The 22,824-nt window shown below is 39.6% G+C and overlaps 2 protein-coding genes and 1 pseudogene across 2 annotated transcripts; all 3 read right to left on the bottom strand.

Moving 5' to 3' along the window:
• Positions 1-2,295: 2,295 nt before the first annotated feature.
• Positions 2,296-3,358, bottom strand: LOC101984397 (trace amine-associated receptor 8b). The gene has a single exon (XM_005360919.2). It carries the CDS (start codon positions 3,328-3,330, stop codon positions 2,296-2,298), a length of 1,035 nt encoding a protein of 344 aa, XP_005360976.1. The 5' UTR covers positions 3,331-3,358.
• A 6,928-nt stretch (positions 3,359-10,286) lies between these two features.
• Positions 10,287-11,363, bottom strand: LOC101984681 (trace amine-associated receptor 7b). The gene has a single exon (XM_005360920.2). The coding sequence runs from the start codon at positions 11,361-11,363 to the stop codon at positions 10,287-10,289; it is 1,077 nt and encodes a 358-aa protein (XP_005360977.1).
• Positions 11,364-19,444: 8,081 nt separating this feature from the next.
• Positions 19,445-22,421, bottom strand: LOC101987440 (annotated as a pseudogene).
• Positions 22,422-22,824: the final 403 nt, after the last annotated feature.

Genomic DNA, 22,824 nt, shown 5'->3' on the forward strand with positions numbered 1-22,824 from the left:
TCTCTCTCTCTCTCAATACTCATATCTGATTCTCTCACCTCTGCTCACTAAATCCAGCTGTGCTTCATGCTCACTCATCCTGAAATCTTTCTTTGATAACGATGCAGTCTTAACCTGTGTGGACTTCTGTAACTGGGCTGGGCGACTCCCAGGCATGACCAGCAGCCCTGGGCTGCACTTGCACTGCTGTCTTGGGGAGCTCAGGCCAACGTGGCAGCAGCCAGAGTTCATGCAGAAGGGGAAAAAATTGCGTAAGTGCAGGAGAGTGACTGGTGAGCTGGAGAAGCCAGCAGGAGGAGCACCAGCTGGGGAGAAAGGACAAGAGTTCCTCTTCTGGGGGAAACTGAGAAGTCTTGTGAGCACACACTTGGCAACAGCCCTGTCTGCTGGGTGGCAGAGGCACAGGATTCACACAGCAGTTCCTACTGATAGCCACTGGGTGTGTGGGTCTAACCACTTGTGTGTGGATTGAAAGATGGACACTGTTTCACAGTGGGAGACAGACAGACAGACACTGGGCAGGAAGCATTCCAGTGCCTACAAGCTGCAAGTTCAGACAGAATGTGTTGTAGCAAGAGGATGAATATGAGAGAGATGGAATATGAATATAGCAATCCTAACAACCTGTTTTCAGAACCCAAGGACGGTTTTGTGTAATGAAGCACCCTGACCTGACTCCTGACAGACTGTGAGGATGGGAAGGATGCTGAGCAAACACAGTCATCGGACCATTTGCCAATGGCCCGCAGCATGAGGGGTACTGAAAACAAGAGCATGCAAGCTCTCCCAATCCGCTGCAGATATTCTCTGCAGAAGGATTAATAACCACCTTTTCCCTTTGTGCAAATCTGTTCTTATAACCTCCTTATGTGTTTGTTTACTTTTTATTTACTTATCTGTAGGAATATGCAAATGGAAGTCAGGGGACAACTTGCAGGAGTTGGTTCTCTACTTCCGTTATATGGGTCCTAGTGATCAAACTCACGTCATCAAGTTTAATGGTTGGTGTCTTTAGCCTCTGCATCATCTCTCTGGCCTTCACATTTTGTTTCTGTTCTTTTCTTTATTTTTTAATAGTATATTGCTATAATTCTTCTATCTAGTTTGCTACTAATAACTGAATTTCCTGATGAACCCAATTTATAAGCTATACTTCATCTATATCCCCTGATAGTTAGACAGACTGACAGATAAATAGATGAGAAAACTGTATAAATAGGGTCAGATGCCATCTATTATTTCAGTCATCCATCGATATCTTTATCTTGAGAGCAAAGAAGTGCGATACATACCATTTTGGGGTGACAAAAACAGTTTAGATCTCATGCATAAGTGAATTACACAGTGCTTAAGGTGACTATGCTTGGTATAGCTTGTTCATTGTGCCAAGCCTATGTGGTAGAAAGCCTTGCCAACTTTCTGGAAATCTTTATACTAATTATATGACCACCAAGGCTGAATTATTGGTTCTATATTATTGTATGTGTTCCTAGATTCTTTCTCAATACTGAGTACAAGAAATTTGCTTTAGTCCCCCAATCTCCTGCTAGGGACAAACACTGAAGAAAGGGGAAGGGGATGTCACGGAGTAGCAAGAAGTAGACAGCCGCTTGCCTAGTGTCATCAAAATTAGATAGGTCTATTGTGAGCTGAATTATGTCACTTAAAAATAAAAGTTAAAGTGTTAATTCCAAACACTCCAGTAGTGACTAAATGGTTAAATTATGTACTTAATATCCTATCAAATCCAGTATGATAGATGTGGTGCTTGCAGGAAGAGATGACAAGGCCACAGACACACAGATGATGAACCTGTGGGAGTATAGCCATCTCAGAACGTCTAACCCAGACTCTTGAATAAAACGAATGCTGACACCCCATGATCCTTGACTTCGAGCCTCTAGAAACCATCTACTCATGGAACATTTTGGCATCCCTAGTCACTCATGAAAAATTTCAAAAGAAAAGAATTAACATATGAGAATTGTGACAGTCCAGCATAAGCTAGAAGCTTAGAAATTTCACATCAAAAATGATTTCCAAACTAGAAACCCAAGTGAATACATACAAAATGCAAATGAAGATGACACAAACCAATCATTCATTATTAATTATTTAATGCAATAAACATCTCTACAACAGTTTAATCTGCCCATGACTTCTTTCTCACACAACTAGAAAATATTGTTTCCCCAACTCAGAAACATTTTCACATTAGTAAGAATGAAATTCACTGCAAGAATTTCATCTGAATTTACTAATGTGAAAACATTTTTAACAACATAGTGCTAATACTTATTCTGAAAACAAATTCATAGTAGATGAATGACTCTTTAGAACCTCCCCACTTAAAATAAGCCTTATGGCTTTCCTAAACCAAGGATAAAAGAAAGCATAAATCAAAGGATTCATGGCTGAGTTATAATAAGCACTCCAGCAACAAATTTCATAGATGTAGGCAGGAGTAATGAAACCCATGAAAGCATCAATCAGTGTGTCAATTGTATATGGTAACCACGAGGACACAAATGCCACTACTGTGACCCCCAAGGTCTTTGCAGCCTTCCTCTCTCTCTTGGCCACTCTGGCTTTGTAAGTCTCTGAGGATGACTCTGTTTTGTTGCCACCTATGGTAGTTTCAATTTTTACAGCTTGCTGTTTCGCTATCAAAAAAATTTTGCTGTAGAGAATGATCATAACAAGGGTAGGTATGAAGAACAAAAGAAAGTCTATCAAAACCCAGTCTTGATTGACAACAATTTGGCAGCCTCCTACACAGTTGAGAGCACTCACTAAGCTTTCCATCCCCTTAGCACTGATGCCTGTGTAGAACACAGCGCTGCTATACACCAGGGGCAGAATCCAGGAGACACTGATGCAAATTCCTGACACAGACACAGTGAACTTGGTGGGATAGACCAGAGGGTCAGTGAGAGCGATGTACCTGTCAATGGAGATGAAGCACAGGTGGAAGAGAGAAGAATAGCAAAATGCTGCATCCCAGCAACTGTGTAGGCTACAAAACTTGTCTCCAAAGTACCAGCAGCTCTCGATGGACCTGACCATGCTGAAGGGCATCACAGAGATACCCACCAAAAAGTCAGCACTGGCTAGAGAGGCGATGAGGAAATTGGCTGGAGAGTGCAGCTGCTTGAAATGGAGAACTGAAATCACCACCAGGAGGTTTCCACACACTGCCAGCAAAGCGCCAAAGCCAAAGACCATGTACAGGATGGCCCTGGCCCCTGGCGAGTAGGGAGTTTTAATGCAGGATCCATTCATGTTCTCATAGCAGAGCTGCAGGACTGGTTGGGAAAAGTTGCTGGTCATGAGTCTGCTTTACGTGCTTGAGGGATTTCTGTCCTACTGGAAGACAACAGTAATTCTGAGCTCTAAAAACTAAAGAGTTGGATCTCCTTATCTGAAAAATTATCCTTAAATATTACCCAGGATTATATTTCTTTTTAATTTTATTTTTTTAAAAAATTAAACTCAGAAAATTGTTTTGATAATTGTATTTAGTTTCATCTTTAAATTCTGGTGTATCTAATGCAAACCTTATTTTAGTCCAGGAATTATTACCTGAATAGTTAAAGAAAAGTATTCTCAATAAAATTTTGAGTTCTGAAGTTAAAAAAAAATATTAGAGTATTTGATCACTTGCTTTAAATATTTTCCTAGATTATATCCTTCTACATATAATGAAAAATTAAAAGACATAAATTTCAGAAAATTATTGTGAGTTCCTAATCACACAATAATTAATAATTATCTCTAAACCTCATTGCTAACCCACAGCAAATGTCCTATGAATTGTCATCAACCCAGGAATCACATTAGATTAATCATTTGGAAACTTTTTACTTAAATACCTGTTTACAGCAGTGACACTCTTTTCTGCAAAGGGAAAGAAGGGACCTTTTAATGAGTTTCTCCCTTTTAGAGTTTTAGACAGTCAGCCAACCCACTAGAACCATTATAAAGTCCTCTCAGAGGGTCCCTGTGGCACGAGGTGTGAATCATAAAGGGAAACTTGCTTTGATAATTATAATCACTATGTTCTCTGAAGTGTGCTTTCTGTGCTGTGCCACTCTGCAGAGATGATTCTCAGTTCCACCACCCAAGGGTTTCTATCAGTTCAGTCTTGCCTTCTTCATTAATCTACCTTCAGGTTTTCTAAGGCCTAGGACAAAACAAAAATGAACATAAGAAAGACTGTTTACTTCAATAAAGGGGGGGCATATGAAAGGCTTAAAGCATCAAGCTTTTTCCTGTCTTATGTGGTCTCTCATGGAGTTTGGTGTTTGCAATGGTTTACTTCTTTAGTGTCTCAATTACTTTTCAATTGCAGAGACAAGCTTGCTGCCATGATCCACACCACGGTGGTCATGGACTAGATCCCAAGACCAAAGAGACTTATCAAAAAGCATTACTCACAGCTCTAGATGGTTAGAGTCCATGGCCATAGTGGTGTGGATCATGGCAGCAAGCAGACAGGCATGGTACTAGAGAAATAACTGAGAGAGCTTACATCTTGATCCATAAGCACCAGGCAAAGAGAGCTGAGATTGCCATGGGTTTATGTAACCTCAAATATTAGCTCAAAGTCATGTCTACTAACCCTTCCAAATAGTTTCACCAACTGAGGACCAAGTATTCAAATTTTATGGGACCTATGGAGGCCTAAGGGAGCCATTCTTATTTAATCTACCACTTAAGTACAGGGTTTTTTTTTTCATATTTTGGTTTCTTTTTTTAATTTGATTTTTTGCTCCCCTCCCTGACTCTCCCCTTTCTTCAGCCCTCTCCCATATTCTCCATGCTCCCAATTTACTCAGGAGATCTTGTCTTTTACTACTTCCCATGTAGATTAGATCCATGTATGTCTCTCTTAGGGTCTTCATTGTTGTCTAAATTCTCTGGGATTGTGATTTGTGGGCTACTTTTCTTTGCTTTATGTTTAAAAGCCATTTATGAGTAGCACATATAATAATTGTCTCCTGGGTCTGGGTTACCTCACTTAAAATGATGTTTTCTAGCTGCATCCATTTATCTGCAAATTTCAAGCTGTCATTATTTTTCTCTGCTGTGTAGTACTCCATTGTGTAAATGTACCACATTTTCCTTATCCATTCTTTGGTTGAGGAGCATTTAGGTTGTTTCCAGGTTCTGGCTATGATAAACAATGCTGCTATGAACATAGTTGAGCACATGTCCTTGTGAACTGAATCGAAGACCCAGATGTTAATTCACACACCTATGAATACCTAATTTTTAACAAAGAAGCAAAAAATATCAAATGGAAGAAAAGAAAGCATATTTAACAAATGGTGCTGGCATAACTGGATGCCAACATATAGAAGAATGAAAATAGGTCCATATCTATCACCATGCACAAAACTCAAATCCAAATGGATCAAAGACCTCAACATAAAGCCAGCCACACTGAATCTCATAGAAGAGAAAGTGGCAAGTATACTTGAATGCATTGGCACAGGAGACCACTTCCTAAATATGATCCCAGTAGCACAGACACTGAAAGAAACAATTAATAAATGGGACCTCCTGAAACTGAAAAGCTTCTGTAAAGGAAAGGATATAGTCAATGAGACAAAATGACAGCCTACAAAATGGGAAAAGATCTTCATCAACTCCACATCAGACAGATGTCTGATCTCCAAAATATACAAAGAACACAAGAAATTGGTCATCAAAAGAACAAATAACGCAATTTTTAAAAAATAGAATGCAGACCTAAACAGAGAACTCTCAACAGAGGAATCTAAAATGGCTGAAAGACACTTAAGGAAGTGCTCAACATTCTTAGTCATGAGAGAAATGCAAATCAAAGCAACTCTGAGATTCCATCTTACACCTGTAAGAATGGCCAAGATCAAAAACACTGATGACAACTTATGCTGGAGAGGATGTGGGATAAAGGAAACACTTCTGCATTGCTGGTGGGAATGCAAGCTGGTGCAGCTTCTTTGGATATCAGTATGGTGATTTCTCAGAAAATTAGGAAACAACCTTCCTCAAGACCTAGCAATACCACTTTTGGGTATATATCTAAAGGATGCTCAATCGTGCCACAAAGACATATGCTCAACTATGTTCATAGCAGCATTGTTTATCATAGCCAGAATCTGGAAATAACCTAAATGGGCCTCGACTAAAGAATGGATAAGGAAAATGTGGTACATTTACACAATGGAGTACTACATAGCAGAAAAAAATAATGAGATCTTGAATTTTGTAGCCAAATGGGTGGAGCTAGAAAACATCATATTGAGTGAGGTAACTCAGACCCAGAAAGACAATTATCATATGTACTCACTCATAAGTGGCTTTTAAACATAAAGCAAAGAAATCACAATCCCAGAGAACTTGGACAACAATGAGGACTATAACAGAGACATACATAGATCTAATCTACATGAAAGTAGAAAAAGATAAGTTCTCCTAAGTAAATTAGGAGCATGGGGACCTTGGGAGAGGAGCAGGGAGGGGAGCAGAGAAATGTAGAGCTCAATAAAAATCAATAAAAAAAAAGAGTCTAAGTTTTTAAAACATTTTAAATGCCATATTCTGTAAGTCTTTGAAGTGTTTAAAGAATACCTATCAATTTGAAATATATCTCTGCATATCTAGAAAAATTAACATGGCTATTAATTTTGACAATTACAGATAACTATTAATTTGCATTTCTTAGCTATATATTACATTTTTAAATAAGCTGCATAAACATAATACCTTAAACATGAGTAGAAATATATATAGTATAACAAAATTGACATTAAATTTGCATAAGTAAACCAAAATCCATGCCAATGTAAAGTATTTTGAGATTAAAAGTCACATTTTATTAAAGCAAATTTAACAATCTACCATTTTATCATTTCTATATCATATCCCCATTTTCTCTCTAGAAAAAGATTGACTATGACCATTAACCATTTATAACCAATCCCCTTTAAATGAAAATATACATTTATAAACAATATTTAGGGAATTTGGGTGTAGCTTTCTATACTACTTTTGGATGATTGGGGGCACTAGCAATCTCATGGGGATCTTAAGAAAGTTTAGAATTATGGTTTAATCTTGGCTGTAGTGGTTTGTGAGATTACATAGTCTCAGCCAATTGCATTGAAGCTGTTACAGATGTTGGATCACCTGGGCCACAGCTCCCATGGAGAGCTGTCGGGGGGGGGAGGGGAGTCTTACTTTATCAAACCATATTAGCCTAGAAGGAATCTATAGTTTTTCATCTTCTGTGGAAACAAAAGCAGAACCCCTTTTCCAAAGCAACATATCCTTAGATCCAAAGTTCTAAGTTAAGTTACCTTTATGTTCATTTAGCTTAGCAGCCCCCACAATCAAATGTCTTTCTGCAGCTAGTTTATTAGCAGTCAAAAAAGTTTCCTATCATGGATAGACTTCCAGCAGGGATGGGGAGAAATCTGCTGAAAAAAATCAAACCCACATGGCTCAGCAGGGCTGGATTCCTCCTATGTATTTGGGTTTCTTTACTACCACAGTGATTACATTGCTTTGGTGACCACCTCATGGACGTTGTCCATCAAGGAGGCTACATGACTCTTACACTCTGGGAAAGTTGTTTTCCTGGTATCAGTATTCTCTTTGCTTTATCTTTTTCAATTCTGGACAATGAGTGGTTGTATAAAGAGGGACTGGAGAGACCAAAAAATAAGAGATATCATTCAGTGGTCTGCATCTGGGTGGCATGAGGAGGAAAGATAAAAACGTACTAAATTGTATGTGATTTTGAAGTTTTAATTTAAATTATATTTTGAATAAGCTTTGAAATTCATATGCTATGTAGGATTTCCAGAGTTGGTGTGTTTTCTTCTGAGTCCCTTCAATAGAAAGTCACACAAATAAGGGCTCATACAATAAACCACCACAAGCAGAGAGATTCTTAGAGAATAATCATGCACTAACATGTTCAGATTTGTAATCAGTCTTTCAATGCTTATGAAAATAGTTAGAAAAGTTTATTTATCTTGATAAATGGTAAAATTATTTGTCTAATTAATTGAAAGGTGTCTTAGTCAGGGTTACTATTGCTGTGATGAAACACCATGTCCAAGGCAATAGATGGAGGGAAGTGTTTACTTGAGCTACACTTTTAGGTAACAGTCCATCCCTGAGGGAAGTCAGGCCAGGAACCTCCTAGAGGCAGGAGCTGTTACAGAGACTTTATTGCCTTGCTCAGCATGACTTGCTCAGCCTGCTTTCTAGGATCAACAGCCCAGTAATAGCACCACTCTCAGTGGGCTGGATACTCCCCCTTCATCACTAATCGAGGAAATTTGTTACAGCTACAACATATGGAGGCATTTTTCCAATTGAGATTCCTTCCTTTAAGATAACTTTAGCTTGTGTCAAGTTGATATCAAACAGGCTACTAAAAGGGAATTGCTACTTGGAGTATACTGAACTGAATATTAGAGCTACTTTTGAATGCAGACATTTACAGTATGCATCGATTATTAGAGCTTTTGTTTATGTATACTGTCAGTCAAGTGAAGAAGGAATCCTGTTCTGTGGCTGCAGGAAAAGACTCTTGTTGAAACAGCTGAAGTCAAAAGAAACTGATGATGTTTAATATCTGAACTGAAGAGCTATGAGCAGAGAACATTAAGGAGTCTGAGGAGCCATTAGTCATCCGCAATCACACAGTGACAGACTTCCTCAAACATACTAAAAATAAAAAAATAAGCCAGGTGTGGTAGCTTAACCCTCTATTCAGAACATTAAGAAAGTTAAGGCAGGGGGATTTCCTGGAGTTCCAACACAATATAGAGTCAGAGCTATAGAGAAAGACTCTATCTTAAATAAAAATGAGAAACAGGATCTCACTTAAGGGAAAGTTTTAAATATGCCTGACAATAAAAGACAGCATGCATCGATAATAAATAGATTCGGTGTATGTCACCATAGAAATTAGAAAAATAAGAAACAAGAACACTTCAATATGTCTTGATAACTTTGTCAAATATATAAAGCTCAAATTTTTCCTTTATTTTTCTATTATTTGTATGGGGTTTTTTTTCTTCCATGCATATCTGTGCACCATGTGTTTGCCATGCCTTTAGAGGCCACAGTTCCAGTTGGGGCTAGAGTCACCGATGGTTGGGAGCTGTCATGGAGTTTTCTCCTAGAAGAGAAACCAGTGCTCTGAACTGCAGAGCTGTTGCTCCAGCCCCAAATCTTGCAGTTTTATAATTTCTTATCTGAAACATGCTAATCTAGAATAGTTTATACAGCTAGTTTATTTCTCCACTGTACACTGCCCTCTAGATCATTATTAAGATAGTCATCTCAAATACACACAATTGTATTGTCCAGAATTAATTGCACAAAAATTCAGATTATTAGAGCATGAGGCTTTAGAAATACATCTCAGAATCCTAATAAAAATGTGTTTTTCAGACTCGGGGTGACTGTATATATTGTCCCTTACCTTAGTGATTTCTTCTTCTGAACACATTATTAATTGGCTCTTGTGTATATCTTTTGAAAATTTCAATAAATTTTAAGAAACCTTATAAAAGACTGGTGGATCAAAAAATTATACATTGCATTGAATAAATAAAAACATCCTCAAATTCTACATTAAAACAAATAGCAATTTGTAATGCTTCTAGACTGTGACCAATCCTATATACTTGCTCCCTAGAAAATAGGTCACTAAAGATATATAACTATTTGTGACACCGTTTTTCTTTCCTCTGTAAACAACTGTGTAGGTGTTAGATAATACATAAACTACTTGGTTTATTTTTGCTGGCCTTAAAAATTACATTTTTGAATGTGCAAGTAGTGGGCTTCAGAGAGTAGAGACCCACACATGCCACTTTTCTGAACAAGAGACAGCCCATAAGGGTCACTTCATTTCATTTGCATTGAATTAGAAAAATACTACTAAGGGAATAGAAGGCTAAATATTAAAAAAAAATTGAGGCTTCAAAAGATTAACAAAAGGAAAGAACTAGAACTTTAGGAAGACAGGAAAGGGGGAACAGGGAAAACAAGCAACATTAATCAGCACAAAACACAGTGGAAAATGATTAGGTCTAGAGTCATCTGATTTCATTACAGATAGAAACTAATTTTACATTTCTTAAAGAAAATAGAAGCTGGATTTAAGTATTTTTTATTAGCGCTAAAGCATAATTCATGCCTCTAAAGATTGAGACATGGCATTCAGTCTCCCGGTGATGTTCTTCCCAATTGTCAATTCCCAATAACCCAAGAATCTACTCAAGAAACAAGTTAGTGGCAGAGGAGTTCTCTTTCAAGATCCTGCCAGTGGCAATCAGTTTAATGGCTTTTCGAAACCAAGGATAAAAGAAAGCATAAATCAAAGGGTTCATGGCTGAGTTGTAGTAAGCGATCCACACTAGAATTTCATACACATACGTGGGAGTGATAAACCCTAGGAAGGCATCAATGATGGAGTCAATGAAGTATGGCAGCCATGACAGGAGAAAGGCTGTCACTGCGATCCCCAGGGTTTTGGCTGCTTTCCTCTCCCTCCTGGCCACTCTGTCCTTGTAGCTGTCTGATGCCTTGGCAGTCTGGTCGCTCATTCTCTCAATCTTCTGAGCCTGCTGTTTAGCAATGAGGAAGATCTTAGAGTAGACAGTTATCATTACAAGTGTAGGGATAAAAAATATCAGGAAATTGATGAAGACCCAGCTCTGATTCACTGCAAGTTGACAGCCTCCCACACAGGTGAGGGCAGTCACTAGATCCTCCAGCCCAGCTTCATTTGCCCCTGTGTAAAGGAGGGAAAAGCTATAGATGATGGGTAGGAGCCAGGAGAAGGCAATGCACTTGCCAGAAACAGATGCAGTAAACCTGGTGGGGTAGGTGAGGGGGTCACTGACAGCAATATATCTGTCCACAGAGATGAAACACAAGTGGAAGATGGAAACACTGCAAAATGACACATCAAAGCAAGTGTGTAATTTACAGTAAGTGTCCCCAAAGTACCAGCAGCTCTCCATAGACCTCACTGTGCTGAAGGGCATCACGGTCAATCCCACCAAGAAGTCAGCACAGGCCAGGGATGCCACCAGAAAGTTGGCAGGGGAGTGCAGCTGCCTGAAATGGAGGATTGACATCATCACCAGGAGGTTTCCACACACAGCCAGCACAGCCCCAAAGCCAAAGACTGCATAGAGGATGAGGCGAGGGCCTGGGGAGTATGGGTTCCTGACACAGGATCCGTTCAGGTTCTCATAGCACAGCAGGACAGATGGGACAGAGAAAAGATCTCTGCTCACTGTGCTGTCTTGATCCCGCAGAAAACTTTCATTATCTGTAGCCATGTATGCTATTCCGGAAATCCTCAGAAAAAAAAATGCAGATTGTGTATTTGCTAATGTGTTTTCACTTCCTAACATTATTTGCTTCCTAATTCACAGTCAAACTTTCTTATTACAGGGATGTTCTTTAAGCCTATTTTAATTTTTTCCCTGCTCTATCTGTTTCTTCACATCTCAAAAGCAGAGGTCTTGTCTGGGATGCCAGTTTAAATCTCACTTTTTATTGGCATTCAACCCTTATTTAACTCATCTACACTATGCCTCCAGCACCTTTAACTCTCAGGATGAGGCCTAATGATGCCCAGAACAGTGTATCCCTAGACTGAATCCCCGTGGTGTAAGGTGAGGTAAGTGAGAGCTCATCAGTAGGGATTTTGTTTGTGCTACAACCAAGTCCCTCATTCTAACGTGGGCATAGCTAACCTTTCTGTTCAAAGCATGTGTATGTGATTCCTGCTCTAAGAGAACGTTACACAGAATTTCAAACTTTGTCCATTCACTAAAAATAACTGTTCCCCTTCATGAGAAATTTTATCAATGACTCTCATATTAAAAGTGAATAAAAATTTTTTGCGTTAAAAATCTTTCTTCCTTCAGGCATTGGTCTGTGTTAAAGAAACAAGATGCAGTCGTGAAAACAATTCCTTTTCTCCTAGTTCAGCTTTAATATTTTTTTATTTGGTAAAGTTGGGATATGGACTGCAAGTACTTCCTTGTGGGATGAAGCAATGAAGCCAGTATCAAAAAAAAAAGGAGTATATTCTCTGTGTTCTATGATTTATCAGAATCATTAGAAAGATATTGTAAAATGCACACGTGGAAGGGCATCACGGTCAGTCCCTCCAAGAAGTCAGCACAGGCTGGGGATGCTATCAGAGTGTTGGGTAAGAGTACATGATTCTATTTAACTTTTAAAATGGTTCTCCACACAAAACACTGTTACAGAATCTGCCTCAGCTCTGAAAAACTTATTCTCTTATAAATTTGGACACTGCTAGTATTGGTTTTTTTGTTTTGTTTTGTTTTATTTTGGGGGAGGGTTGGTATTAAGCTGTAATTCTACTCTAAATACTTCACATTAAAATCTATCTAAAGATTCCTAAGCAATTTTTTGCTTTCGTCAATGCATGTGAATATGAACCTTTTCTGTAGCTTAATGGTAGTGAACATGGAATTGAATTTTTCATAACAATGATAATGATAATAGTAACAATAATAATAGTATACAAAATACATTTTTTCTACTGCAACAAAAAAGTGTAAAATACTTTCAATTATATTTATGGTTATATTCAAATAAAGCCACACTTTCAGGGAAGGGAGCTGCCCAGTACACAGATAGTAGCTGCCCTCAGTACCCATGTGCGGATGGGAGTTTGGATCCTCAGAACCCTAATAAATGTCTGTTGAGCATGGCTGCCCACCTGGAATTCTGGTGCTCAGAAGAAAAAGACATAGCAAGTTGGCTAGTTAGAGTAGTAGAATTGGCAATCTCTGGGTTCAAGAGAGAGACCTTGGCTCAAAGAATAAGGGGAGAGCAACTGGAGATGTCTCCCAGTGTCACCTACAGGCTTCCACATACACATGCAGACATGTGGACATTCTTACAAATGTTAAATATAATGATAATAATTTTTTAGTTCTCTGTTTAATTGCAAGCTGTTCTTTTTATTACTGGAGATTTTTTGCCTACACTTTATGATTTTAGGAACATTTATTTAATTTTAATTGTTTGGATATTTGATGGCACAGTATCATCTTTTAATATATATCCCAGGGGTGGGTTTCAATCTATTGGTCATAATTTCAAGCATTTATTCATCTTTTTAGTTTCCATCTTTGTGACGAACATGTCACAATCTATGTTTATATTTAATAGTATTAATACTTTGTCCAAGTAATTAAAACCAACTTTTTCTTCTAATACTTCAGAATCCAAATGAATTTCCCCAGCTAGGTCTTTGGGCAGCAGAGGAGAAGGTGCCTGAACTGGCCTTATCCCATAGCCACACTGATGAATATCTTGCATATTACCATAGAATCTTCATTTGGATGGAGATAGAGACAGAGACCCACATTGGAGCACCGGATTGAGCTCCCAAGGCCCAGATGAAGAGCAGAAGGAGGGAGAACATGAGCAAGGAAGTCGGGACCGCTAGGGGTGCGCCCACCCATTGAGACGGTAAGGCTGATCTAATGGGAGCTCACCAAAGCAAGCTGGACTGGGACTGATGGAGCATATGTTCAAACCAGACTCTCTGAACGTGTTGGACAAGGAGGGCTGACTGAGAAACCAAGAACAATGGCACTGGGTTTTGATCCTACTGAATGTACTGGCTTTGTGGGAGCCTAGTTTGTTTGGATGCTCACCTTACTAGACCTGGATGGAGGGGGAGGACCTTGGACTTCCCACAAGGCAGGGAACCCTGACTGCCCTTTGAACTGGAGAGGGAGGGGGAAGGGGATGGGAAAAGGGGATGGGAGGAGGGAAGGAGGTGGAAACTTTTAAGTAAAAATAATGATAATAAAAAAAAACCAGCTGCAGGATTCAGTTTCCATTCTGTAGTAATAGGAGTGGTGGGGCTGTATCCCTGGCACCTCAGCCGCCTGTTAGCTTATGCCCCGAAATAATTACACGGACACTGTATTTTTTTAAACATTGTCTGGCTCATTAGTTTTAGTTTTTTATTGGTTAGCTCTTACATATCTATCTAACCCATTTCTAATAATCTGTGTAGCTCAACAGGTTGGCATACCAGGAAAGATCTTAACCTGTGTCTGTCTGGAGTGGAAGAATCATGGTGACTCACTGATTTAGCTTCTTTCTCCCAGCATTCTGTTCTGTTTTCTCCGCCTACCTAAATTCTACCCTATCAGAAGCCAAGCAGTTTCTTTATTACTTAACCAATGAAACAACAGATAGAATGATGACCCACCTCCATCACCATTCTCTGTTCCAGCAGAGGATTCTGATTTGTGAGTCTACCCCTAAATAAATATCTATTTTTTCTCAATTCTAAGCTAATGTGGGATTTCTTTAAGTGTCCTTCTTCATACCAAGGATATATTACATAAACTAATAGTTATTAAATCATATTTCTATCAAGTGATTTAAGATGATCATGCAATCAAGAACCTACTAGAATAAAGGCCATGCTATGAAATTTACATATCATTTCTCCTCTTCAAATTAAAGCAAAATATTCATGGACTGTAAAATAACTGTTATAATGACAACAAAATTCCCAATTTTGTCAACATATTCCTTAATTACAGAATTGGCCTGAGTTATAATGTGATAAATTATTGGTACCTGTTATATTACTGGATATTTTGGTGTTCTCATAAACCAATGAAATCACAAGTCAATGAATTTTGAGCTTAGGTATAGTAGTTAAACTGGCAAAATGTCTTATAACTGCAGAAAGACATTATGAACTCCTTAAAGGACTCAGTAAAGGAACTGATCATGCATAGTCATAGATGATCAGAAATACTATTACTTTGACTCATGGGTGGCAGCTTTTCTCACTCCTTTGGCCACACTGACTTAATATCTCCTTCAAAATGACTGTCCTTGTGATTAATGTCTTCTATATTTTTAGTGTGTTTTTTTTTATAAAATTTACTATAAAAGTATCCCTATGTAGAACTGCCATAATAGACACAGGTATGAAACATAACAGAAAACCTGTGAATACTCAGCCTTACTTTAGAGCACACTGACATCCTTCTATGCAGTTAGCAGCACTAGAAAATTCTTCCAGCACAATGTCATAGATACCTCTGTAGACCACAGCACTGTTATAAACAAAGGTCAGAATCCAGAAGATGTGGGTGCAAATCACTGACTCAGACACCAGGAACTTGTCTGGAGTAAACCAAAGGATCAGTGACAGTGATGTACCTGTTGATGGAGATGAAGCACGGATGGAAGATAAAAGAGTATCAAAATTCCATATCATAGCAGGTCAGAAAAGTAAGTTTCTCCCAAAGTACCAACAACTCTCAATGGATGTGACCATGCTCAAGAACATCCCATACAGAGTTAGAATGAACCATAAATACAATAATGAAATCCAGTTACTGGAAATAGAGGGTGAACCTAAACTTCAGGAAATTCCCAAACACAGTCATCACAGTTCCGAAATCAAAGACTATGTAGAGGATGACCAAGGACCCAGGTGAATAGGTTTACACAGAAGACTTCATCAGGTTCCTGTACCAGAGGGCTATGGGTGACAAGTTTCTTCTCTTGGCATTGTTTTTTATATGGGTACAAGTGTGATTGAAGTTTGATCAATCACATAAGATGACAGTTTTTTTATTTGCTGAGGGGAGAAAAACATTATTAGTTTGTATATCTAAGGTGTCATTATCAAACACTTTTGACATTCCCTGTCACATCTTTAATCTTTCAGCCTATAAAACAGGTGAAAATTCTCCTTAAATTTGTGTGTTCCATAAATGGCATCATTACAATCATGATTCTTACTTCTCTGTATAATCTGAGAAATATATTTTAAATTCAGCAGCAATTAGGCTTCAAAAAGTATGCAGAAAATCTTCTCCTGCCCAAAGTGGTTCTGGCTGTATAATTTAACCAATCACTTATAGTACCTGGTCTTTTTGGCTAGTTCTGTCCTCATTGTCAAAGCCCTGAAATTTCTTGAGATTTTAACATATGTTACTCAATTTTCACAACTTCTATCCCTCATGTTGACAAAATGAGTGAATCAAAACTCCCAGAAAACAAATCCAAATTGCATGTCAGAAACAATGACAATAGGAATCCCCAAATGGTGTGATATGAACAATGAGAAGAAACTTACATAAGTCACTTCTTTTGTTTTTTATCACTTGTATATTTTTATTGATTTTATTGAGCTCTACATTTTTCTCTGCTCCCCTTCCTGCCCTTTCCCTCCCCTTTAACCCTCTCCCATGGTCCCCATGCTTCCAAATTACTCAGGAGATCTTGTCTTTTCTACTTCCCATGTAGATTAATCCATGTATGTCTCTCTTAGGGTCCTCATTGTTGTCTGGGTCCTCATTGTTTTCTAGGTTTTCTGGGATTGTGATCAAAAGTCACTTCTTAATATTTTGTGTTTAACATAAAATATCCTAGTGATAAAAATGGCAGAAACAGCAGAAAAAGGAAAATGAGACAAATTCTCACTTTTAATTACAATATTAAAAGTTAAAACCAAACATATATACACAGTAACAAATAACTCAATATAGTCAAGCATGGTGGCACACACCTTAAATCCCATCAGTTAGGAGGCAGAGGCAAGTGAATCTCTACATGTTTGAGAAAGATCTGGTCTACAGGCTAAGTTCCTGGCCAACCAGGGCTACATAATGAGATCCTACCAAAAAGAACAATCAAATATCACAGTTTGAGTCTCTGTCAGTATTGATATGTGTGACCACAAGGGGGTCACAGATAGATGGTGGGCTTCCTCTTAGTTTTGAGATAAAGTCTGTAACTAAACGCTCTCCAATCCCCACTGAACTAGACAGGTTGTTCAGTGAACCCCCTAGATCCACCCATTTTTGTCCTACAATGCTGGACGACAGGCACATACTGCCATACCTGACCTTTACGTATGTGTCTGTACATGGGTTTGTTCATGTGCCTGTAGGTGCCAAAGGAAGCAAGATCCACTGGATCTTGTGTTACAGCCAGTTGGAACGTGCCTAGTGTGGGTTCTGGAAACTCTACTTGGGTCCTCCACAAGAGCTGTACATCCTTGTAATTAGTGTAAATTCTAAGTAGTTATAGTTCTTGATTCAAAACATCATACTGCATAATTTATCCTAAAACAATCTTAAGAACCAAGGATGACCTTGAACTCTAATACTCCTTTCTCCATCTGATGAGAAATGGAATCACAAACAATTTTATTTTCTTTGACTGAATAATATCCCACTTGATATGTATACAACATTTCCTTAATGCTTTCTTCCATTATTATGCAAGCAGGCTGATTCTAGTCTAACTTGCGAATAATGCAGCAATAAACAAGAATATGAAGACAGATACCTAGCATACTGACTGTGATTCACTTGCATACACTTTAAAGAATGATGTAATTATATCACATGGTAGTGAGTAGAGAAGCAATAAGTACTAGAAAGGGGAAAGCCACTGCCCGACAGTGTTGTAAACACAGGGTCAGGTACAGGCAAAGCAAGGTGTCATTTCAGTGTTTTTATACTGTAACTCTTTTTTTTGATAAAATAAGTTTTTATTTATAGTCTTATAGTAAAGGGGGAAGCCTTAACTTGCAAGACAATTCTTGGGCAGTATGTACAACATACTTTTTGTTTCCATGGAATGGAATCAAATACTGACTGAGACTACAGAGTATACACTAGAAATCAGCAAACGCTTGCAATAGAATAGGAAAAGACAAAGAAATGAAGCCTAAAGACATGAAACCCTTCACTGGGCTCTGTTGACCACAGCCAGAGCCAGGGCTGGATCACACAGTGGCGACAAGTTCCAGGACTGGAGGCAAGGAGGGAGGGAGGCTGTAGTGGGCTGTGGGTTTAGTACCAGGTAAGTCGTTCATGGTATTTACATACAAAATAGTTGGCTCTATTTCTTAGAAATACACGCAGAAAGAAATGAAGATTTGATCATTACTTTATGAATCTGTCACTTTACAGTATCGACATCATCAGAAATAGGGCCATTTCATTCAGATTCAAATTTCAGTAGCAGGAAATAAATATCAAAACATCATCACTGGCCCTTAATACAAAACCTCTACCCCTCCTATGACTCCCTCCCTCCCTGTCCCGCCCACACATTGATGCGGGAGTCTTCTGTTTTGTGTTGATTTCATTGGTTAAATAAAGAAACTGCCTTGGCCCTTTAATAGGACAGAAAATTAGGTAGGCGGAGTAAACAGAATAGAATGCTGGGAGAAAGAAGCCTAGTCAGGCAGTCGCTATGCCCCTTCTCTCTAAGATGGACGCAGGTTAAGATCTTTACTGGTAAGCTACCACCTCGTGGTGCTACACAGATTCTTAGAAATGGGTTAATCAAGATGTGAGAATTAGCCAGAAAGAGGCTAGAGCTAATGGGCCAAGCAGTGTTTAAAAGAATACAGTTTCCATGTAATTATTTCGGGGCATAAGCTAGCCATGCAGGTAGCCAGGCACCGGAACGCAGCCCGCCGCTCCTTACAACACATAACCACCCCTACCACTCCTGGTGGCCGTTTCACTGCTGTCATCTCCTATACATACCAGTGTCACGTGGCCTTCTGTAAGGCTGGCTCTGCAGGCTTAAACAACTGAAGCGTGAAACATGCCAAGGATTCTGCAAATCCTTTTCACCACAAACTTCTTCAAGAATCTGGTCTTTCAACGGGAGCGATAGATAGCGTTTCCAAAACCCAATCCTTACAGAGGAGAGGGGTAATTCTGATTACTCCAATCTGGTCATCTTGCCAAAGTAGAGCAGTTCAGAGTCACAGATTCCACCAAACAGGGGTGAGAGGACTGGGAGGGGTCTAGCAGGGCAGATGCCCTCCAGGCACACGCTCTGAAGGCAGGAGGAGTTGGGGGGGGGTGCAGGACACCATGTACTCAGAGGTCTGGCCAGCTGTCTGTCCTCCACAGAAAGAGCTGCCAAGTTAGGGTGTCCTGGTTTAAAATTTCTGGTGGGGACAGGAACCCCTGAAGGGAACACATGTAAAAACAGTGGACACAGGGAGGGGATGAGAAGCTGTTGTCCAAGAGCTTCTATGCAAAAATAACAATTAATAAGGAGAGAGGGAACTAAAGAGTCTGTCAATGGTTTGCAGTTCTAACGATGAACTGAAAGGATGAGGCGGTGGAGACGACAGTGTTTTTTTTGTTTTTTTTTTTTTTTTTTTTTTTGTTTTTTCGAGACAGGGTTTCTCTGTAGCTTTGGTAACCGTCCCGGAACTAGCTCTTGTAGACCAGGCTGGTCTCGAACTCCTAGAGATCCGCCTGCCTCTGCCTCCCGAGTGCTGGGATTAGAGGCGTGCGCCACCACCGCCCGGTGAGACGACAGTTTTTATTGCTGGCCTGTTCTGCGTGGCTTAGCTGGCCTCCATCCGGAGTTTCTTCCTGCTCTTGGCTCTTCAGGCTCAGACTCTGAGCTGGAGTCTGAACCCCCATCGAAGGCAGAGATGGTGCCGCCCTTGGCGTTGGTGTAAAGGCTGTTGTCTGAGGAGGGGTAGTTCGTCTGCAGTTGGGCACTTGACCTTGCCTTCTCCAGTGCACGGACTTGCTGCTCCAGAAGAGCATCCTGTCGCTTGAGGTCATCAATGTCGTGCTGGTGCGTGTGGTTTTTCCTTCGCATATACTGGATATATTCTGTTGTTTTGTCTAAGATTTGGGCCTGGGATGCCTTCTCTCCTTGGAGTGATGGGACCGAGTCCCGCAAACTGTGAAAGCTGTCTCCAGTGCATTATGGTGAGCCCTTTTGTCAGCATCGCTCTCCGCCTCGATGTCGGCAGAGGAGGGGAGGGGTGGAGGAAAGGGGGACGTCACCTGTCACCTACAACAACAAGCCAAGTGCCCCCACGCACGCACTCACTCACTCACTCGCTCGCTCGCTCCCTCACTCACTTACTCACTCACACACACTCACACACACTCACACACACACTTACTGTAACTCTTCTACACTTACACTAGACAATCCAAACTCAATAAAGACACCCAGGCTAATCTGGCTTTTGCCTTTAAACTAAATGAAAACCTAATGCTGAGGTAAGATATAGTTAGGAGATATTCCCAATGCCTTTAACATTCCTGTACAAATGCAAATACCACTGTTGTTTGAAAATTGTGTTCACTAAATGGGTTTGCTAAAAGTCAGATCAAGATTAGGCAGTAGTTTTGTTGCCATGGGGTTGAAGATTCTAATACTGAAAGCATGATTTTCATGCTTTGGTTCTTTGGTGAATATAAGTTTTCCTTCTCATTTCTGCATTAGTGTTAGTTTAGAAGCCGTTGGTTCCTGAACACATTATTTAAAACCCACACACTTGTAATTATCCAAGTGATAAAGAGTGTGAACCATTCTTTATTAGAGAAGGATTTTGTAATGATGGTCTATAGTCATAGCACAGCCAAAATTAAGAAGACATTTAGTGAAAGAAAAAAGAGATAATGGTTTAATGCCCCATCTTTATGTGTTAGACTCTAACGCAATGGTTCCCAGTTTTACTAATGCTGTAATCCTTTAATTCAGTTTTTCACATCGTGAAGACCTGACCCCAACCATAAAAGTATTTCAGTATTGCTACTTTATGACTGTAATTTTGCTCTGTTGTGAATAATAATGAAAATATTTGATATGCTGGAGCTCTGCTATTTGACCCCACTGAAAGGGTAGTTCATCCCTACGAAGGGATTGAGACCCACAGTTCGGGAATGTAAATATTTGATATGCAGGATATCTGCTATGTGACCCCAGTGAAAGGGTAGTTCATCCCTCCAGAGGTATTGAGACCCCACAGGTTGGGAATGTAAATATTTGATATGCAGGATATCTGCTATGTGACCCCAGTGAAAGGGTAGTTCATCCCTCCAGAGGTATTGAGACCCCACAGGTTGGGACTCCTTGGAATAGAGGATAGCAACAAACAGACATAAGAAAGATCAAAATAAAAGCCCGTATATAAACAGCAGTGAGCAATGAACACAGGCAACAAACTGTCTACTAATGGATCTAGGTAATTCTTTGAGTTGATGATTAATTGTACCAGTTCAGCTTGATTCACCACATAATCTATGTGTATTTCACAAACATTTTTTATAGATACTGTTAATTGCCTAAGGAATTCTTAGATATGAGTATGAAATTATGCTGGTTTAACCATAGAATGAAAATGTTCTGCAACCAATCTTGCTTTTTCCTCTTTCGATAAATTCTCGATTGTCAGTCTCCACAAGGACTGAAAATGTGGATTTCTTTCAACTTCAGTTCCACACGCTCAGTCCATATCTGAGCATTGTCCCCCTTTCTTCCAGCAGAAGACAAGCGATAGTGAATAATGTTTGGTTTGAGGAAGATAAATGTCTTTCTTCATGTTCAGTATACTACAGCCATTTCTGTTTTCATCCCAAAAGGAGGAGCAAAGGGTAAATTAAAATGGATGAAATAATTCTATAACTAATTTCATCTGCTCTGGTTAAGAGCTCACTAGGTAGGCTACATTTCTGTCCATCAAGCCCCTAATCATGAAGGCCTAATCTTGTCAGGAGCCGTTTCCTCCTAAAATCATTACAGAAACCATCACCCTGGGGAGTCTGCAGAGAACCCCACACCCCCAATTGTGTTAAGAAACCGTTCTATTGACAGAGCCTACCCCACACCCAAATTGGCTATTAATAGAGAGCTATCTGTTAGCGGAACCTGCCCCACATTCCAAACTATCTAGACAACTAGGTGTGTCAACTCGTGAACTCCTGGCCTACGTGACCTGATCGAACATAACCTCCTAGCCTAAGTAACCAACGTGAACCACACTGCAAGAGTCCAGGCCCCTGTCGCGCCCCCCAATTCCTTATCCTATATAAGCTGTAACCTGTCTCTAATAAACGGAGGCTCTGACAAAACTAGCATGGCCTCCTTCTTCTCTCTTAGCCCATTATCTTCCAGATAGTGCCTCTCCATGACCCTGGAATAACTGACTGCAGGGTGGGTTACAACCCCTAGACTAAGTAACCCACCCAAAGGTGGTTTACATAATCTTAAGTATTCTGTGGGAAGTATAACAATCCACAATAACAAAGGGCTCGCAACAAGATGGCCTCTTTCTACCAATTCAGCACCTGTATGAAATTCAGGCAAGCTCTGCCTAGGCTCTTCACCTTCCATGAGTGCTCTATATCTTGTAGAACTCACATTTCTTTGTTTTATGGCAGAGAGAGTTAGTGTTGGTTTCTTCCAATCACTCCAATTACCTTCCCAATTTTACCTTCTTTCTTCTCCAAATAAACATGGCCAAGTTTAGAAATATAAATAAATAAAGAGCCTTGACTGGGGACTAACACTTTAACCATCTTATCTGTGCCTTCTTCAAAGTCATAGTCCTTAAAAAACAAGACATTATGAAAATCCCATAAAGCTTCCTGTCATGCACAGACTGCCAGTAGGGACTGGGAGAGATCCACTGGATAATCTCAGCAAATGTCCTGGTGGGGAAGGATTTTGTCAACAGGATCAGATGTGTACCATATCACAGAGCTTACATTTGTTTGGTGGCTTGTCCATTAAAGCTACATGACTACTACGCACAGGTATTTATTTTCCTGGTATCAGTACTCTACTTTTTTTTTTTATCTTTCTTGATTCTGGACAATGAATGGGTTTATAAAGAGCGACTGGAGGGACCGAAAATTAAGAGCTTTCATTCAATGGTCTGCAACTGGATGGCATGAGCAGGAAAGACAATGTGCTAAATTG

Source organism: Microtus ochrogaster, linkage group LG4, assembly GCF_000317375.1.
Source record: "Microtus ochrogaster isolate Prairie Vole_2 linkage group LG4, MicOch1.0, whole genome shotgun sequence".
Lineage (NCBI taxonomy): Eukaryota > Metazoa > Chordata > Mammalia > Rodentia > Cricetidae > Microtus > Microtus ochrogaster.

What these genes read in the sequence shown, in the direction of transcription:
- LOC101984397 (XM_005360919.2), bottom strand. Translation starts at nt 3,330, where the DNA reads ATGACCAGCAACTTTTCCCAACCAGTCCTGCAGCTCTGCTATGAGAAC.
- LOC101984681 (XM_005360920.2), bottom strand. Translation starts at nt 11,363, where the DNA reads ATGGCTACAGATAATGAAAGTTTTCTGCGGGATCAAGACAGCACAGTG.